This window comes from the organism of the source record quoted next, unplaced genomic scaffold (assembly GCF_019419815.1).
Source record: "Pyrus x bretschneideri cultivar Hongxiangsu unplaced genomic scaffold, Pyrus_bretschneideri_v1 Contig29, whole genome shotgun sequence".
NCBI lineage: Eukaryota > Viridiplantae > Streptophyta > Magnoliopsida > Rosales > Rosaceae > Pyrus > Pyrus x bretschneideri.
This window is the reverse complement of record NW_025999601.1, coordinates 4,146,853-4,161,995: the sequence shown is the minus strand read 5'-3', so window position 1 is coordinate 4,161,995 and position 15,143 is coordinate 4,146,853. Positions and strand designations below refer to the sequence as shown.

Sequence of the window (15,143 nt, the reverse complement as noted above, 5' to 3'; positions counted from 1 at the left end):
TAAACAAACTGCACTTGAGAAGTAAACGATTGATTTATTTTTGTGCGGAAATCATTTTCCTGTCAATCTTTGTACGAGAAATCAAGAGTCATTAGCTACTAAAGATGTACGTATTCCTCATTCAAATTGTGTCGATCTTTTGTGCGAGAAATCAAGAGTACTTGGCCACAAAAAAAATAAAGATGTACAAATTCATCACCTGATAAAGCGATTATACACTCTTTCTTGTTTTTCTATCAAGATTGTAAATGCCTTGACCTACCGAGCAGATGGATGAATGTTTTTCTTTATGGAATTATCGTTTGTTGAATAAAGTAAAAAGACCATCTCACAAAATAAATCACAAATTATATCAAATAATTTCATTTTAATTAGCTCAATGGCTTTTGCATAAAAAAGAATAGCAAAAACAAAAGCACACCTATTAATTGCATGAGTGGTCATGCGAGAACGGTACCGATGGGATTAATGGTGGAACTTCTACTCTTTCTTTTGCATAATAATAATAAGAGAAATTTTATTTAAACTCATCTAACCTATTTATACATCCAACTTATTCTTTGCACCCATTTGATTTTTAACTAAACTATTAATATCTCTTTAAACCCAAATTTAATACCTAATATACCCCCATAAACCCAATTTAATATGTGGATTTATTTTTACACCCATTGGATTTTTAACCCAGAAATTACCGTTGTGCCACTTGACGTCAGATAGTAAATGGGTTACCTCCTCCTTAAACTCCTCCTCCTTCTCTTCGTAACTGGGCAAAGCAACTACTTCTACCCTCATATCAAAAAATGAAGTACCAGGGCCCAGTGGCCGATCCAGACTTTTATCATTGGGTGGTCCCAGTATTGGAGTTGAACAAGAAAAGTCCGAATCTCTCCCATCAAAGGCCCAGGATCAAATGATTCGGGGCATTGAAATTTGATCAAATGGCTACAAACAGGGGGACTCCTCTAAAAATTATAATAATTGTAGCCGTTAGATTAAATTTTAATGGCTCGGAACACTTGATCCTGGGCCTTTGATGGGAGCGATCCAAACCAGATCTCTTCCCGAGTTGAACTATCTGAAATCGGATTGAACCCAACAAAATTGGTGTTGTACTATTCGAAATAACATTGTTTAAACTAATCGAGTATGATTTTCATGTATTATATCGTTCCATGTTCTTAATTTCTACACATTCAATAATAAAAATAAAAATTCATATCAATTAATAGAGCTAAAATCATATGTATATTTGCTCAAAAACAAAACATATATATATATATATATATTATAAATAGAAATGAAGCATCACATGATCAAATCAATATAAGAAAATCATAAATTACAATCCAAGCACTAACTAGTATCTATTAGGAATCTAACACATCAATTTAATAGCATTCTATTTTGGACTAAAATTAGAAAACTTATTTAAATTTAGAAATTAGGACACTATTAAAATAACAAGAATAAAATTAAGAAATGAAGTGGTGGTTGAGAGGAGAGAGGTGGACAAGTGGTGGCTTGGTCAGATGGGGTTAGAAGTTTAGAATGAAAAAAGAAACTGGGGAGAGACGAAAAAGGGATTGGGCATTGGGATTATTGATTAGGGTGTCTTATATAAAATATTAAAATGGGAAGTGGGCTCACATGTTCATTTTAATTGTATTGGGCTCAAACGAAGCGTTTTGGCTGATTCAGTTTAACAAGAAAACAACCTTCTTCTTCCTTTTCCATATGCAGTCCGCGCATATAGTCGCCGCTGCATATTTCATAATTTTTTTTTGTGTCATGGCAATTAAGCCAAAGGCTATCAACAAAATCTAAGGAGTAAACATATGCTTTCGTTGTTTGTTTTAGCCGGAAGGTAGGATGCTTTCGTTGTATTTGTTGAAAAAAAATACAGTAAAGTAACTTCTACACTCTAAAAAATTTAAATCAAACGAATAAAAAAATTCACAAATTGGGTCATATCTTGGTTTGAGAATTCAAAACTTCAAAATAACCATCCATCAATAAAAAAAACTTAATTTTCTCTATGAGAGCTATTAGAGTTTTAGCCAGAATAAACGTAGGATAAACAAAGAGTGATCGTAGGGTTTAATTATAGTGTTTGTGTTTATTGAAAATTTTGAGTTTTATTATTAATTTCATTTTGTACTTAATAGTAATTATGCAATAGAATAACATAGACAATTAACATTTAAAATTAAAATTAGGTGTAAAAAGAGGTTAAATGTAAAATTTCCCTAATAATAATAATAGAAAACAACCATTTTACATCATAAAACCAATTGACAATTTGGAGGTAACTTAACTTCCATTAACTTTAACTCAATTGAAGCAATGATCCCTCAACTTTAACCCAATTGTAACAATGGTCCTTCCAACATAACTCATTTTGACAAAATTCTGACGAAGTTGACGAAAAGGATTATAGCTACATGTTTTGATGAGTTGAGAGACCCCAATTGTAACAATGGTTCTTCCAATATAACTTATTTTGACAAAATTTTGACGAAATTGACTAAAATGACCATAGTTACAGATTTTGATGAGTTGAGGGACCAATGGTAATGAATTTTTAGTTGAGGGACCATTACTCTCATTTGATTAAAGTTGAAAGAGCATCGCTACAATTTTCTCTTAAACTAATTAACCAATATCAAGAGTTGCCCAAATCGGTATAAGCACATACAAAAACCTTAATTCCCCGATGCGACACTCAACAGCTCTCTCTCTCCCTCTTTTACTAGTAGAGCTGATTAGAATTCCTTGGAGATAGAAAATGATATAACCGAAAAGAAACTAAATAAAGTAGAAGAATAGATTGCTTTGCCTTATCTTCACGCATATCATCTATGAAGTCCATATAATATTAACTATTCTTTGTTAAAGTAAAAGCACAATATTCCCATTAGGGAAAAAAGTAGCATATGCTATTCCATGGCAACCAATATCACTTGAAATACCAAATAGTTAATTAGCACGGTCTTCCAACTCTCTAATTTTGACTTAAACAAATATAAAAAAAGGCTCCAATTCTTACTTTATCGTCTGCAATGTAAGATCCTTCTTCCATATCCGCACGCCTTCTAGATCTCTTATCTGACTATTTCTTATATATGTATGTAGTCTCAAACACCCTTATATTAGCAGACCTCATCACATTTCATCGCGGTACCTTGTGCAACAAGTAAACAAATTGTTAAATACATGCATTGTGTGTGCATGGTTGGTATTCTTTTCAATTCATAAGTGCTTAGTTATCTTGAATTTCTAGTGACCGGAAAGTTTACAAATGGCGGGAGCTTTGGCCGGAGATGGCCTGGTGCGGTCTGCAAGTAGCATGAGTTGGCGGTCAATAAGCATAAAAGATATGTGGAATGAGCAGCCAGACGTGTTCCAGAAGAGCAGGGCCGCCGAAGAGGAGGAGGAGCTTAGGTGGGCGGCGATCGAGCGGCTACCAACGTATGATAGGCTGCGGAAGGGGATGTTCAGGAAGGTGTTGAGCAATGGTAGGGTGGAGTATGGTGAGGTTGATATTACTGAGCTTAAGACAGAAGATAAGAAGCAGTTGATGGACAGCATATTAAACATTGTTGAGGAAGATAATGAGAAGTTCCTTAAGAGGCTTAGAGACAGAACTGACAGGTTAGTGTCTCTTCTTGTCTGCAATGTTTTGAACCTTGGGTTTTGGATGGTGAGGCAATGAAAGAAAACATACTGAAGTTCAACTTTTTTTTTATTCGAGCCATGTTCTAATTTAATATAAACTAAACTTCGGAAAGGGAAGTTCAAACTTGGGTACGTATAGAGGTTGCGAGAACGCTGCTCTACCAACTCGTTTAGGCCTAGGCTTGTTAGGAAGTCCAGCTTCAATCTTTAAATATTTTTTACATATATTTTTAATTTGATCTCAATAAGTGGTTTGATTAGTGACTTGTTGACTAATTTTGACTAAATTGTACGTTTGGGAAATAGGGTGGGAATTGAGGTTCCTAAGATTGAAGTGAGATTTGAGCACCTATCAGTGGAGGGAGATGCATATGTTGGGACCAGGGCACTTCCAACTCTGATCAATTCCACCTTAAATGCAATTGAGGTATCACATTCTTCAGCAATTTTCCTTATTATAAGGGATCAACTTTCCTCTGCATTGAATGAATCGTAGAATTTCATCAAGGGTCATTTGCAAGATTGAAATTATATGTAAGAGTAAAATAAGAAAATTGTTATTTGTACCCCAAAATCATCATTCCCCGGAATCTGCCCTCCTTTAGCCTTTATTCATTTCACTTGGTGGCAAATGCAAGATGACTTTTTTCAGAGTGCCAGTGATTGTATTCTAGTATAACTGGGTCGAAATTTCCAAATGACGGATATGAATTCAAATTGAAGATTAGTAGTTTCATGTTCATCCTTATCGCTTATGTTTCTAGCTGCATAAAAGCTTGTTTCCTTTTCTCGTTAATTTCGATTTGTATAGGGGGTTCTTGGACTGGTTGGGCTCTCTCCTTCAAAGAAAAGGGTAGTCAAGATACTTCAAGATGTTAGTGGAATAGTGAGACCATCAAGGTATATTCACTAAATTCTACATATCTGTTATGCAAGAAAAGAAAAAGATGCAGTATTTATATTCTATATGCCAAGAAAAACTGTATGCTACAATTGGTATGCTTAGACTAGCATTGGCTATAAGAACTTCTTGTTGTTAATTTGGTTTCTAAGTTCCTTTTTAAATGAATGTGGATTTTTTTTTTCTTTTCAGAATGTGTCTACTTCTTGGACCGCCTGCCTCCGGAAAAACAACATTCTTGAAGGCACTTACTGGGCAGCTTGATGATGATTTAAGGGTCTGCCTTCCTCTCCCTCTGGTTGTGTGTGTGTGTGTCTACAAATTCAGTCCCGCTAACTGGTATTTTGTGAACAGGTAACTGGGAAAGTCACCTATTGTGGCCATGAGTTGTCTGAATTTGTTCCTCAGAGAACTAGTGCTTATATTAGCCAGCATGATCTTCACTACGGTGAGATGACAGTTCGTGAGACTTTGGATTTCTCTGGACGCTGCCTTGGAGTTGGAACCAGGTACGAAATGTTGGTAGAGGCATCAAGGCACGAGAAAGCAGAAGGTATAAAACCAGATCCTGAGATCGACGCATTCATGAAAGCCACAGCAGTGGCTGGCCAGAAAACAAGTTTGATCACAGATTATTTTCTCAAGGTTAATTTTTTACCCTCACAAGAAACCAAAAACTTTTCAACTGCTGTTCTAAATTCATAATATCTTCTAATTCTTGAACAGATACTTGGATTGGATATTTGTGCGGATATTATGGTGGGCAATGACATGAAACGGGGCATCTCTGGAGGGCAAAAGAAGCGTGTCACTACCGGTATTTGTTAATTGTATACAAAATTACTGTTAGAACTTAAAAGGAATACTTTTGTTGGTTGTAGTGAGGATTAATCAAATCACCTTTTACACCGGATGCAGGGGAAATGTTAGTTGGGCCAGCTAGAGCATTTTTCATGGATGAAATATCAACAGGCTTGGACAGCTCCACCACATTTCAGATAATAAAGTACATGAAGCAGATGGTTCATATCATGGACCTCACGACGGTCATTTCTCTTCTGCAGCCCGCGCCCGAGACATTTGACCTTTTCGATGACATTATTCTACTTTCAGAGGGTCAAATTGTTTACCAAGGTTCTCGCGAGAATGTTCTCGAATTTTTCGAACATATGGGCTTCAAATGCCCACAAAGGAAAGGTGTTGCCGACTTTCTGCAAGAAGTAACTTCCAAGAAGGACCAAGAACAATACTGGTTTAGAAAGAATCAACCTTACAGATATATCCCCGTAGCTGAGTTTGCTCAGGCCTTCAAATCCTTCCACATTTTCCAAAAGATTTCTGAAGATCTGAGAGTTCCTTATGACAGATCGAATGTACATCGTGCTGCTTTGGTGAGACAAAAGTACGGAATCTCCAACTGGGAACTCTTGAAGGCCTGCTTCTCAAGGGAATGGCTGCTGATGAAGCGCAATTCATTCGTGTATATTTTCAAAACCGTGCAGTTAACAATCATGGCTACGATCGCATTCACTGTGTTCCTAAGAACGCAAATGAAAGCGGGTCATTTAGAAGATGCACCAAAGTTTTGGGGAGCACTGTTTTTCAGTCTCATCAATGTCATGTTCAACGGGATGGCAGAGCTTGCAATGACAGTTATGAGGCTTCCTGTGTTCTTTAAACAGAGGGATGCCTTGTTCTATCCAGGATGGGCTTTTGGCTTGCCCATTTGGCTCCTCAGAATTCCCATATCACTGATGGAATCAGCCATTTGGATTATTCTTACGTATTACACAATTGGTTTTGCACCTGCTGCGAGTAGGTCAGTACGCTAAACTGCTAATTTATCTAGTTTTGGTTCCATTCGTTTATAAAGTTTGCTTATAGGTTGACCATGCAGGTTTTTCAAACAATTCTTGGCCTTGTTCGGAGTGCATCAGATGGCCCTCTCCCTCTTCCGTTTCCTTGCAGCTGTCGGAAGAACAGAAATAGTTGCAAGCACAATTGGCACCTTTACCTTGCTAATGGTCTTTGTGCTAGGAGGTTTCGTAGTTTCCAAAAGTAAGTATTAATCCTTCTCTTTTCGGGTTGTGGTTTTTATGGTTTTGACGTATACTGCTGCATATGTATCATTCTGTACCAGGAATCTTCCAAATTTTGATCATATTTTCACAACTCAACAGTAACGGTTTGTGTTTGTGCAGATGACATCAAACCATGGATGATTTGGGGCTACTATATTTCTCCTATGATGTATGGTCAAAACGCCATCGCTATCAATGAGTTTCTGGACAAAAGATGGAGCACTGTAAGTTATCCTATTGCCTAGAAGAAAATGGGAAATTTTTTACTTTCTTTCTAAACTTCATTAAGTTCATATACTTTGTGCTATTTTCATATATGTTGTTTTCTCGGTCCCAGCCCATAAATGGTTCTAGCCAACCGACAGTCGGAAAGACCCTCCTTAAGGAAAGAGGACTGTTTGTAGATGAATACTGGTACTGGATTTGCATTGGAGCACTTCTTGGATATTCTCTTCTTTTTAACATTGGTTTCATTGCAGCGCTGACATTTTTAAAGCGTAAGTCACTATTTCACAGTAGTAATTTGGTTCCTTGACTTGAATAAATGAGGAGCCCTGTACTCATTGTTGTTTTCGTGAACTCAATTTCAGCACTCATTGATTCTAAAGCTGTGATCGCGCATGAAAACTCTGAAAGAAAAACGAAGAAACAGTTGACAGGTACTGATAATTCAGCAGGTATCAGTTCTTCAAACAATGAAGCTAGAAGAGGAATGATGTTGCCCTTCCAGCCGCTTTCACTTGCTTTTAACCATGTGAATTACTACGTGGACATGCCTGCCGTAAGTCCATTTGTCCTGTTCACCATGAAAATTTCTTCCAATTTCTATTCAGTCAAATTGATGGTAAATGTGAATTCTAACGAAACTAAACAGATCGCTGACCACCTGATATTTCAACCAGAATTTTTAGAAATCACATAAATTTGTATCAGATTAGAAACAAGAATATGTATTAAGTCAAGCTTTTTTTCCCCATAACACCAGGAAATGAAGAGTCAAGGGGTTGAAGAGACCAGACTGCAACTGCTACGAGATGTCAGTGGCACTTTCCGGCCTGGTGTTCTTACCGCATTAGTAGGGGTCAGCGGTGCTGGGAAGACAACCTTGATGGATCTCTTATCCGGAAGGAAGACTGGCGGGTACATTGAGGGAAGTATAAGCATTTCTGGGTACCCAAAGAACCAAGCTACATTTGCTCGAGTTAGCGGTTATTGTGAACAAAATGACATCCATTCCCCCTATGTGACTGTCTACGAATCTCTTTTATATTCTTCATGGTTGCGTCTTGCTTCAGATGTAAAGAAGGAAACACGAAAGGTACTATAATGACTATCCTATGGAAAAATTTTAAAATCATGTACGAAGCATCATAGATGACAATAAATTTCATTTATCTTGTAGATGTTTGTTGAAGAAGTGATGGAACTCATTGAACTTAACCCGTTGAGGGATGCTTTAGTCGGACTTCCAGGAGTAGATGGTCTTTCGACTGAACAGAGAAAGAGGCTCACAATAGCTGTAGAATTGGTTGCTAATCCTTCCATTATCTTTATGGATGAACCCACATCAGGGCTTGATGCTAGAGCTGCTGCAATTGTGATGCGCACTGTAAGGAACACGGTAGATACTGGTCGAACTGTAGTGTGCACAATCCACCAACCAAGCATTGATATTTTTGAATCCTTTGATGAGGTATATATCTTTCGTCTTTGGACTCGATTGTCACTTGTAATGGTTTCTAACTTTGTCAACTTTGACATTGTATCTTTTCGTTTGCAGCTACTTTTGATGAAAAGAGGAGGAAGTGTTATTTATGCAGGACCACTAGGTAGTAATTCTCATAAACTTGTGGAATATTTTGAGGTGAGTTTTTGTGGTACTCATGACTCAAATTCGAAGAAACTTTCTGAAAATTAGGCTATTAGATAAGGCTATTAGATAACTGATATCGAAAACTTCTTGTAGGCTATTGAAGGGGTTCAGAAAATAAAAGAGGGTTACAATCCTGCGACATGGATGCTAGAGATCAGCTCCACTGCGGTTGAGGCACAACTTAACCTTGATTTCTCAGAAGTTTATGCCAATTCCGAACTCTATCAGTAAGTAATGTACTGCATCTTCTTCTCTCAACCTCTTTCCCGTTACATGTGTCCTGGTTTTGTCTTATTTTCCCAACTTTTCAGGAAGAATCAGGAGCTCATCAAGGAGCTAAGCACTCCGCAACCAGGTTCCAAGGATCTTCACTTCCCGACCAAGTACTCGCAAAGCTTCATAACTCAGTGCAAGGCTTGTTTCTGGAAACAACACTGGTCTTACTGGAGGAATTCGCAGTACAATGCAATCAGGTTTTTCATGACAATTGTTATCGGTATCTTATTCGGCGTAATCTTTTGGGGCAAAGGAAGCCAGATGTATGTTCAAACTTGAACGTTCCTTTAAACAAGCTACATTGCTTACGTAATGCATGGAATTTGAGATGAAGCTAAATGCCATATTCTATTTTCTGCAGACACAAACAACAAGACCTGATTAATCTATTGGGAGCTACATATTCTGCTGTTCTTTTCCTTGGAGCCTCCAACGCTTCTTCGGTGCAAACTGTTGTGGCAATTGAGAGAACAGTATTTTATCGGGAAAGAGCAGCAGGAATGTATTCCGAGTTGCCATATGCATTTTCTCAGGTAATCGATATGACCATATTTATCTATCTATCTCGCATTTTCTTCTCTAGAAACGTAAATGGTCATTTTCTTCTCTTTGGTGCTGCAGGTGGCTATAGAAACAATTTATGTTGCAATACAAACCTTCATCTATTCTCTTCTACTCTATTCCATGATCGGTTACCACTGGAAGGTCGAGAAGTTCTTGTACTTTTACTACTTCATATTCATGTGCTTCACGTACTTCTCTATGTACGGGATGATGGTCGTTGCACTGACTCCCGGCAGTCAGATTGCTGCCGTTGTTATGGCATTCTTCATCAGCTTCTGGAATTTATTTTCGGGCTTCCTCATTCCCAGGCCGGTATGTAATCACAATTAATCTTCATTAGCACACGAAAGTAGATAAGATATGAGAATGCAATCTGAAAAGCAAACGAAAATATAATTAGAAGCTAGTATAACGCAGTGACCAAAGTAACTCATGCTCTACTGTTATTGTCTCAGCTAATCCCGATATGGTGGAGGTGGTACTACTGGTGTTCCCCGGTTGCTTGGACAATCTATGGCGTTTTCACATCTCAACTCGGGGATAAGAAGACATTACTCGAAATTCCTGGCTCAGCGCCAAAGCCGGTGGATGCATTCCTTAAGGAGTACTTGGGATATGACTATGATTTCCTTGTAGCAGTAGTCTTTGCACATCTTGGTTGGGTGCTCCTCTTCTTCTTCATCTTTGCCTACGGCATCAGGTTTCTTAACTTCCAAAAGAGATAGAATTTTCCATGTGCTTTCAAAGAACAGATTACAGATAAGACAGATCGATGTGTGCATGTTTCATTCGCAATCCTAGGCCAAAGTAGTGATCTTTGGCTAGACAGATCGATGCGTGTGTGTGTTTAACTCTACAGATAAGACAGATCAATGCGTGTGTGTGTTTACAATCAATTTTTCTCTGGAAGCTTGGATGTAAAAACTGTGTGGAATGGAGTATGATCATCAACTTCTCAAAACACATGACAGTGTGTAGCACAAATCTTTCCAGCACGTGTTACATTGAGCGAACGGAGTTGCAAGATTCTAGCCCATCTGACGATAAATTGAAACAGCATCCAGTGACGAGACTTCAGCAGGCAGCCAATGCTGATTACATCCTGAAACCAAAAGCCGTGAAAACTTCAACGACAAGAAAAGTCATACGAACTACGTCTATTACTGCAAGCAGTATACAAAATAAGCCAAGCATCAAATTCAAGTTTACCATGCTTGAAAAGACAAAATAATGATGGCTTTTATTGAAACAAAAGGAATATGATTACTAAATGAGATTAGGCACAAATCATATGATCTTAGAGTACATAAAACACACCGTGCTATCAGAATATAGGAGTTCATCTTGATGGTTCGCTCTAAAGTTTGAGAAATTAAATCGCTATGCAGACGAATCAAAATGTATTCATGATATGAAACTTGTTCAGAAATTAGTAGAGTGTGACTAAGTGCCAGTAGTGAACTTGTTCAGAAATTCGCTTTTCAAATCATCACCAGATGAATATAACAAGAAGCCTGTATTTAACTGAAGTAAAAAATATAAAGATATTTTGATAACAAGAAAAGGCTAGGGGAAAAAATATACCCCTCATATCTGGAACATGTTTTCTGGAGAACTGAAAGTTAGAAACCTTGAGCCATTGGGGCCTGAGAGCTTGGTGCATCTTTTCTGCGGAAGGTGACATCCACGATATTTTACGTTGCAGAGCCTCGATTGTGGGTAGGCACATCAAATTCTCGCACCAATGAATTTTCAAGAGGGTAAGCAATGCCTATCTTAACTATAGAAATAAATTCTACAACCAAGATATAGTGGAAAATAAAATTAAATTATAGCGATTACACATATCACATAAAAATTTATCGAATACGTATCAGAATAAAATAGTGTACAAATTAATTCATAACAGAACTACCAATTAAATAATGATTAGATTGTAACCATTCTTGCAAATACACAAAATATATGCAAATGGGATGGATGAATGTACTCACTCCTTTCTAATCCCGCTAACACATACCTAAGACATCCAAACCTGCACATCTCATACCATGCTTATACCAACTACTTGGCTCTGAATACCTTAGAATATGAGTTAATTCCCGTTCATCCCTTAAGCTCAATTTTTAGAATTAAATTCTCAAATTTCACTTTGTTATGCACTTCCCCCAATGCCTAATTGTATATTCAAGCCTTCCCCTGACGCCTAACATATACAAGATTTTATTAATTTATAACCAACTGGTTGTCTACTTAAGTCTTTCTCCTAACACCTGACGTATACAAGGTTCATTATTTTATATTAAAGGGAAACTTCAGCCCTTGAATATACTCACAACTTAAACACCTTACATAAGTGAGCACTTGACACAACACAACTCTTTTTCTTACTTTGCATGAATGCTTATGTATATGTCATGTTCACATATATATCAATACTCACATTTTATCTAACAAGCCTGCAAGTTTCAACATAAATCAAATTACTTAGTAACAAGAGTAATATAATCATAAATAAACAACAAAGTAATAATCTTTAATAGCAACATAAATGATAAACAATACATTACCATTTCCTCCTTTTTATTGTTTTCAATTTCATTTCCTCCCTCTTGTTATCTTTCTTCCTTCGCCACGTCCCCTTGCTCTTCGGAGATGTTGGCCATACAAAGAGGTTGGCCAAGAAGGCTAGCTCAACCAAACATTAGCTATTCGAACTGGCGTACAAATCAGTACATATATAGGATTGTCGTGGCTTTTGGATATGTCATAGAAGAGATGATAAGGAACAACTGTTATGAATGAAGTGTCTCTGTTTGAGCTAAGGAAGTTGGAGTTTTGAAGCTCTAAACATGATTTCAGGGTTTTCTACGGATTTTCAAGTCTGTAATAGTATTTCAAGGATCTGGAATGAATCGACTATTGGATTTTTCTATTTGGATATGTTATGGTCAACCCCCTTATGTAAAGGGATCCCCATTTGTTTTTCCAAAAATGGGGATTAGGTGTGGGACTCACTCTGCATCAAACTTTAACAATCTGAACCGTCTATTTTGTAAGTCTTAATTCATAGATCATCCTTGCAAAAATTCAATTCAATCCGAAACCATTACCTATTTAATTATCAAGATAAAATTTCATTGTTTCTTATATAACAAAGTATTCGTTAATTTCTTTGAACCTAAATAGATGTCTTAAACATTTCCGATTTAGCTAATATTTTGCAAGGATGATCTATGAGGTGCAACTTGAAAAATAGACGGTTCAGATCTTTAAAGTTCGATGTAGTGTGGACCCCACAACTAATCCCCATTTTTATAAATAAAAAAAAAATTGGGGATCCCTTCCCTTAAAGATTTTCATGTTATGGTTGAGAGGAATATGAACAACTCTTGTGAAGGAAGTACTTCGATCTGAGCGACGGAAAATGGGGTTTTGGTACTCATTACATGATTGTCCATTTTTGCGGGATTGGAGACTGCGTTGCTATTTCAAACATATGAGACGATCTTATTGTTGGAATTTCCTAAAATTTGGATATATCATGATAGAGAAATAGACGAACAACCTTTATTAAATATATCATGATAGAGAAATAGACGAACAACCTTTATTAAGGAAGTACTTTGATATAAGCTACGGATGATGGTGTTTTGGTCTGAAAAATAGGCGGGATGAATTTCTTGTTTTTGGATATCTTTCTTTTGATAGATGAAAATGATGGTGAGTTCAGTGGAGAGATTTGTTGGGTAAGCTCTCATGCATTTTTTGGGATTTGTCTCTCACTTACTGTACAGGGGAAATAAATGGAGATTTTCAATGCTTTGGTGGAAGTGTTTCTCATGGCAATGATCTCCAATTGTAAATGCATAAACAATAAAATATTTAAGTGGTTCACCAAATCGACTACATTTACTGGGTTTGATTTCATTGTATTTCACTACATATGAGGAACTTACAAATACAATGAAAGATGGCTTAAAGCCTTAACAACATGTAAAAGAAAGAAGGTAATATAAAAGGGAGAATGGCTTTCTATTTAAAGATGTTCTCTTTTTTCTTTTCTTTTCTTCTTCTTCTTCCTCTCCCTTCTCTTCATGTCCTTTCCGTTGGTTCATGCTCCTTCCTTTATAAAGATTGAATAACCTCTTCCTTCCCATCTAGTTTGAGGAGAAAGCTTCCAAGTGTGCCAATAGAAAGAAACCAAGTATTGTGCTAACCATCACCATAAAATGTGTTCCAATAACAAGGCAACAAGTGTTGTCCTAATCGTTAAGAATGATAAGTGTTCAAGCGGCAAAGCAACAAGTTTCAAGTTAATTATGAACAAATGAATATCATGCAAGATGGATGCAAGCATCAAAGGCCACGTAAAGGTTTATCTCAAAGTAAGCTTAATAGAGTTGCATTGGAGTGAGAATATTGCCCAAATGATTAAGATTCCTTTAGATTGATGAGTAAGCACTTCTAATACCACAAACATTGATTCATGCATGCTAACAGACTAACATACACATGCTATAGACTCCACCTCTTCACCCTAATTATTAGCTTCTATTAATTACCAACTTCCACCTTATCCCTTGGATAAAATAACAAGACAAAACTACTCAATTAGTCCCACCTCAAACTCTTGGTCCTTTGTGAGAAAATATCAAATTAACTCTACTAACAAAATTCCCACCTCTCATTCTATTAGTAATTAGGTATATTTGTCCAATAAACCAAAATAAAGGAAATACAATTACAGAGAGATACAAAACTTTTGTAATATAGAAATAATACGATACATATACTTTTTTTTTAAATACGGGATATTACAATCTACCTTCCTTAAAATAAATTTTGTCCTCGAAATTTGTAAAATTTAATTGTTGTATTAATAAGGTAAACAATTCTCAAAGACGTAGTAAAATATATAACAAATAGTAATAGTTTGAAAACATTAAGAAAGTATTTAGTTAGAGCGGTTGCATGGAGACTACCTTTCCATATAAAGTGGATTGCAATTCTCCAATTTAGGCCTTCCAACTCTAGCAAAACACCTCTATAGTGAACCTGATAGGAAAACGAAATTAGTATTTTAATTGAAAATCACTTAATAATGAAATCAGTGTAGGAAAATTGATGGTTATACAAATCGGTAATGTAACTCACCAATCACCTTACTAATTGGATTCCTATATTCTCACCCCATGTCATTTAAAATTTTATAACTCATCACATAGCCAAAAGCTATGTAGGAATGAGATTTATTATTGACATTACCAACTCGTGTAGGAATGAGAATTTCACTTCACAAATGGCCCTTTTTTTTTGTTTTTCTTTTGTGAGTAAGAATGAATTACATCCAAATTCGTTTCACCATCAAAATTTACAAACATTTACTAAAGAAAATATATTCCTGCAAACAAATTGCAAGTGTTAAACAGCAAGTAGTCAAATTACCATTTTACAAAACCATTACACAAGTAAGTATATTGAAATAAATGAGCATCGTTGAAAAACTCAGCATTTTTTCTTAAACAAAACTCAAATTCCGAAAGACATGGACCACCATGTCATTATCTTTGCAGTGCAATAATATGAGTCCAAAAGCACAATCTAGCTCACAAGAAAACACCCATCAAGGCGTAAGACAAATCCCAACTTACTCCAACATAATATTTTTGAAATCATAACTAGGGAATGTAAAATAAAAGGCTATTTGACAAATATGGTAAACACCACAGGTACTATCTTAGGGTATCTCGTCCTAAGCTCTGATACC

At 36.4% G+C, this 15,143-nt stretch overlaps 1 protein-coding gene across 2 annotated transcripts; it reads left to right on the top strand.

The window, feature by feature from the left end:
* Nucleotides 1-3,120: 3,120 nt before the first annotated feature.
* LOC103942676 (pleiotropic drug resistance protein 2-like) lies at nt 3,121-10,736 on the top strand. Of its 2 annotated transcripts, XM_048588790.1 has the most exons (19): nt 3,123-3,654; nt 3,985-4,105; nt 4,490-4,578; nt 4,772-4,856; nt 4,934-5,224; nt 5,306-5,396; nt 5,498-6,398; nt 6,477-6,637; nt 6,781-6,884; nt 6,998-7,157; nt 7,251-7,441; nt 7,646-7,978; nt 8,063-8,353; nt 8,441-8,524; nt 8,627-8,760; nt 8,845-9,072; nt 9,171-9,342; nt 9,431-9,685; nt 9,829-10,735. In XM_048588790.1, exons 1-19 carry the CDS (start codon nt 3,302-3,304, stop codon nt 10,096-10,098), a joined length of 4,314 nt encoding a protein of 1,437 aa, XP_048444747.1. In that variant the 5' UTR covers nt 3,123-3,301; the 3' UTR covers nt 10,099-10,735. The 2 variants fall into 2 exon arrangements, with proteins under 2 accessions (XP_048444745.1, XP_048444747.1); XM_048588788.1 differs by having other exon boundaries at nt 3,121-3,654; nt 8,063-8,524; nt 9,829-10,736.
* Nucleotides 10,737-15,143: the final 4,407 nt, after the last annotated feature.

Coding starts and splice junctions, on each gene's coding strand:
- LOC103942676 (XM_048588788.1), top strand. CDS start 3,302: ATGGCGGGAGCTTTGGCCGGAGATGGCCTGGTGCGGTCTGCAAGTAGC. Junction 5,397..5,497: donor AAAGAAGCGTGTCACTACCG/GTATTTGTTAAT, acceptor CACCGGATGCAG/GGGAAATGTTAGTTGGGCCA. Junction 9,073..9,170: donor TGGGGCAAAGGAAGCCAGAT/GTATGTTCAAAC, acceptor TATTTTCTGCAG/ACACAAACAACAAGACCTGA.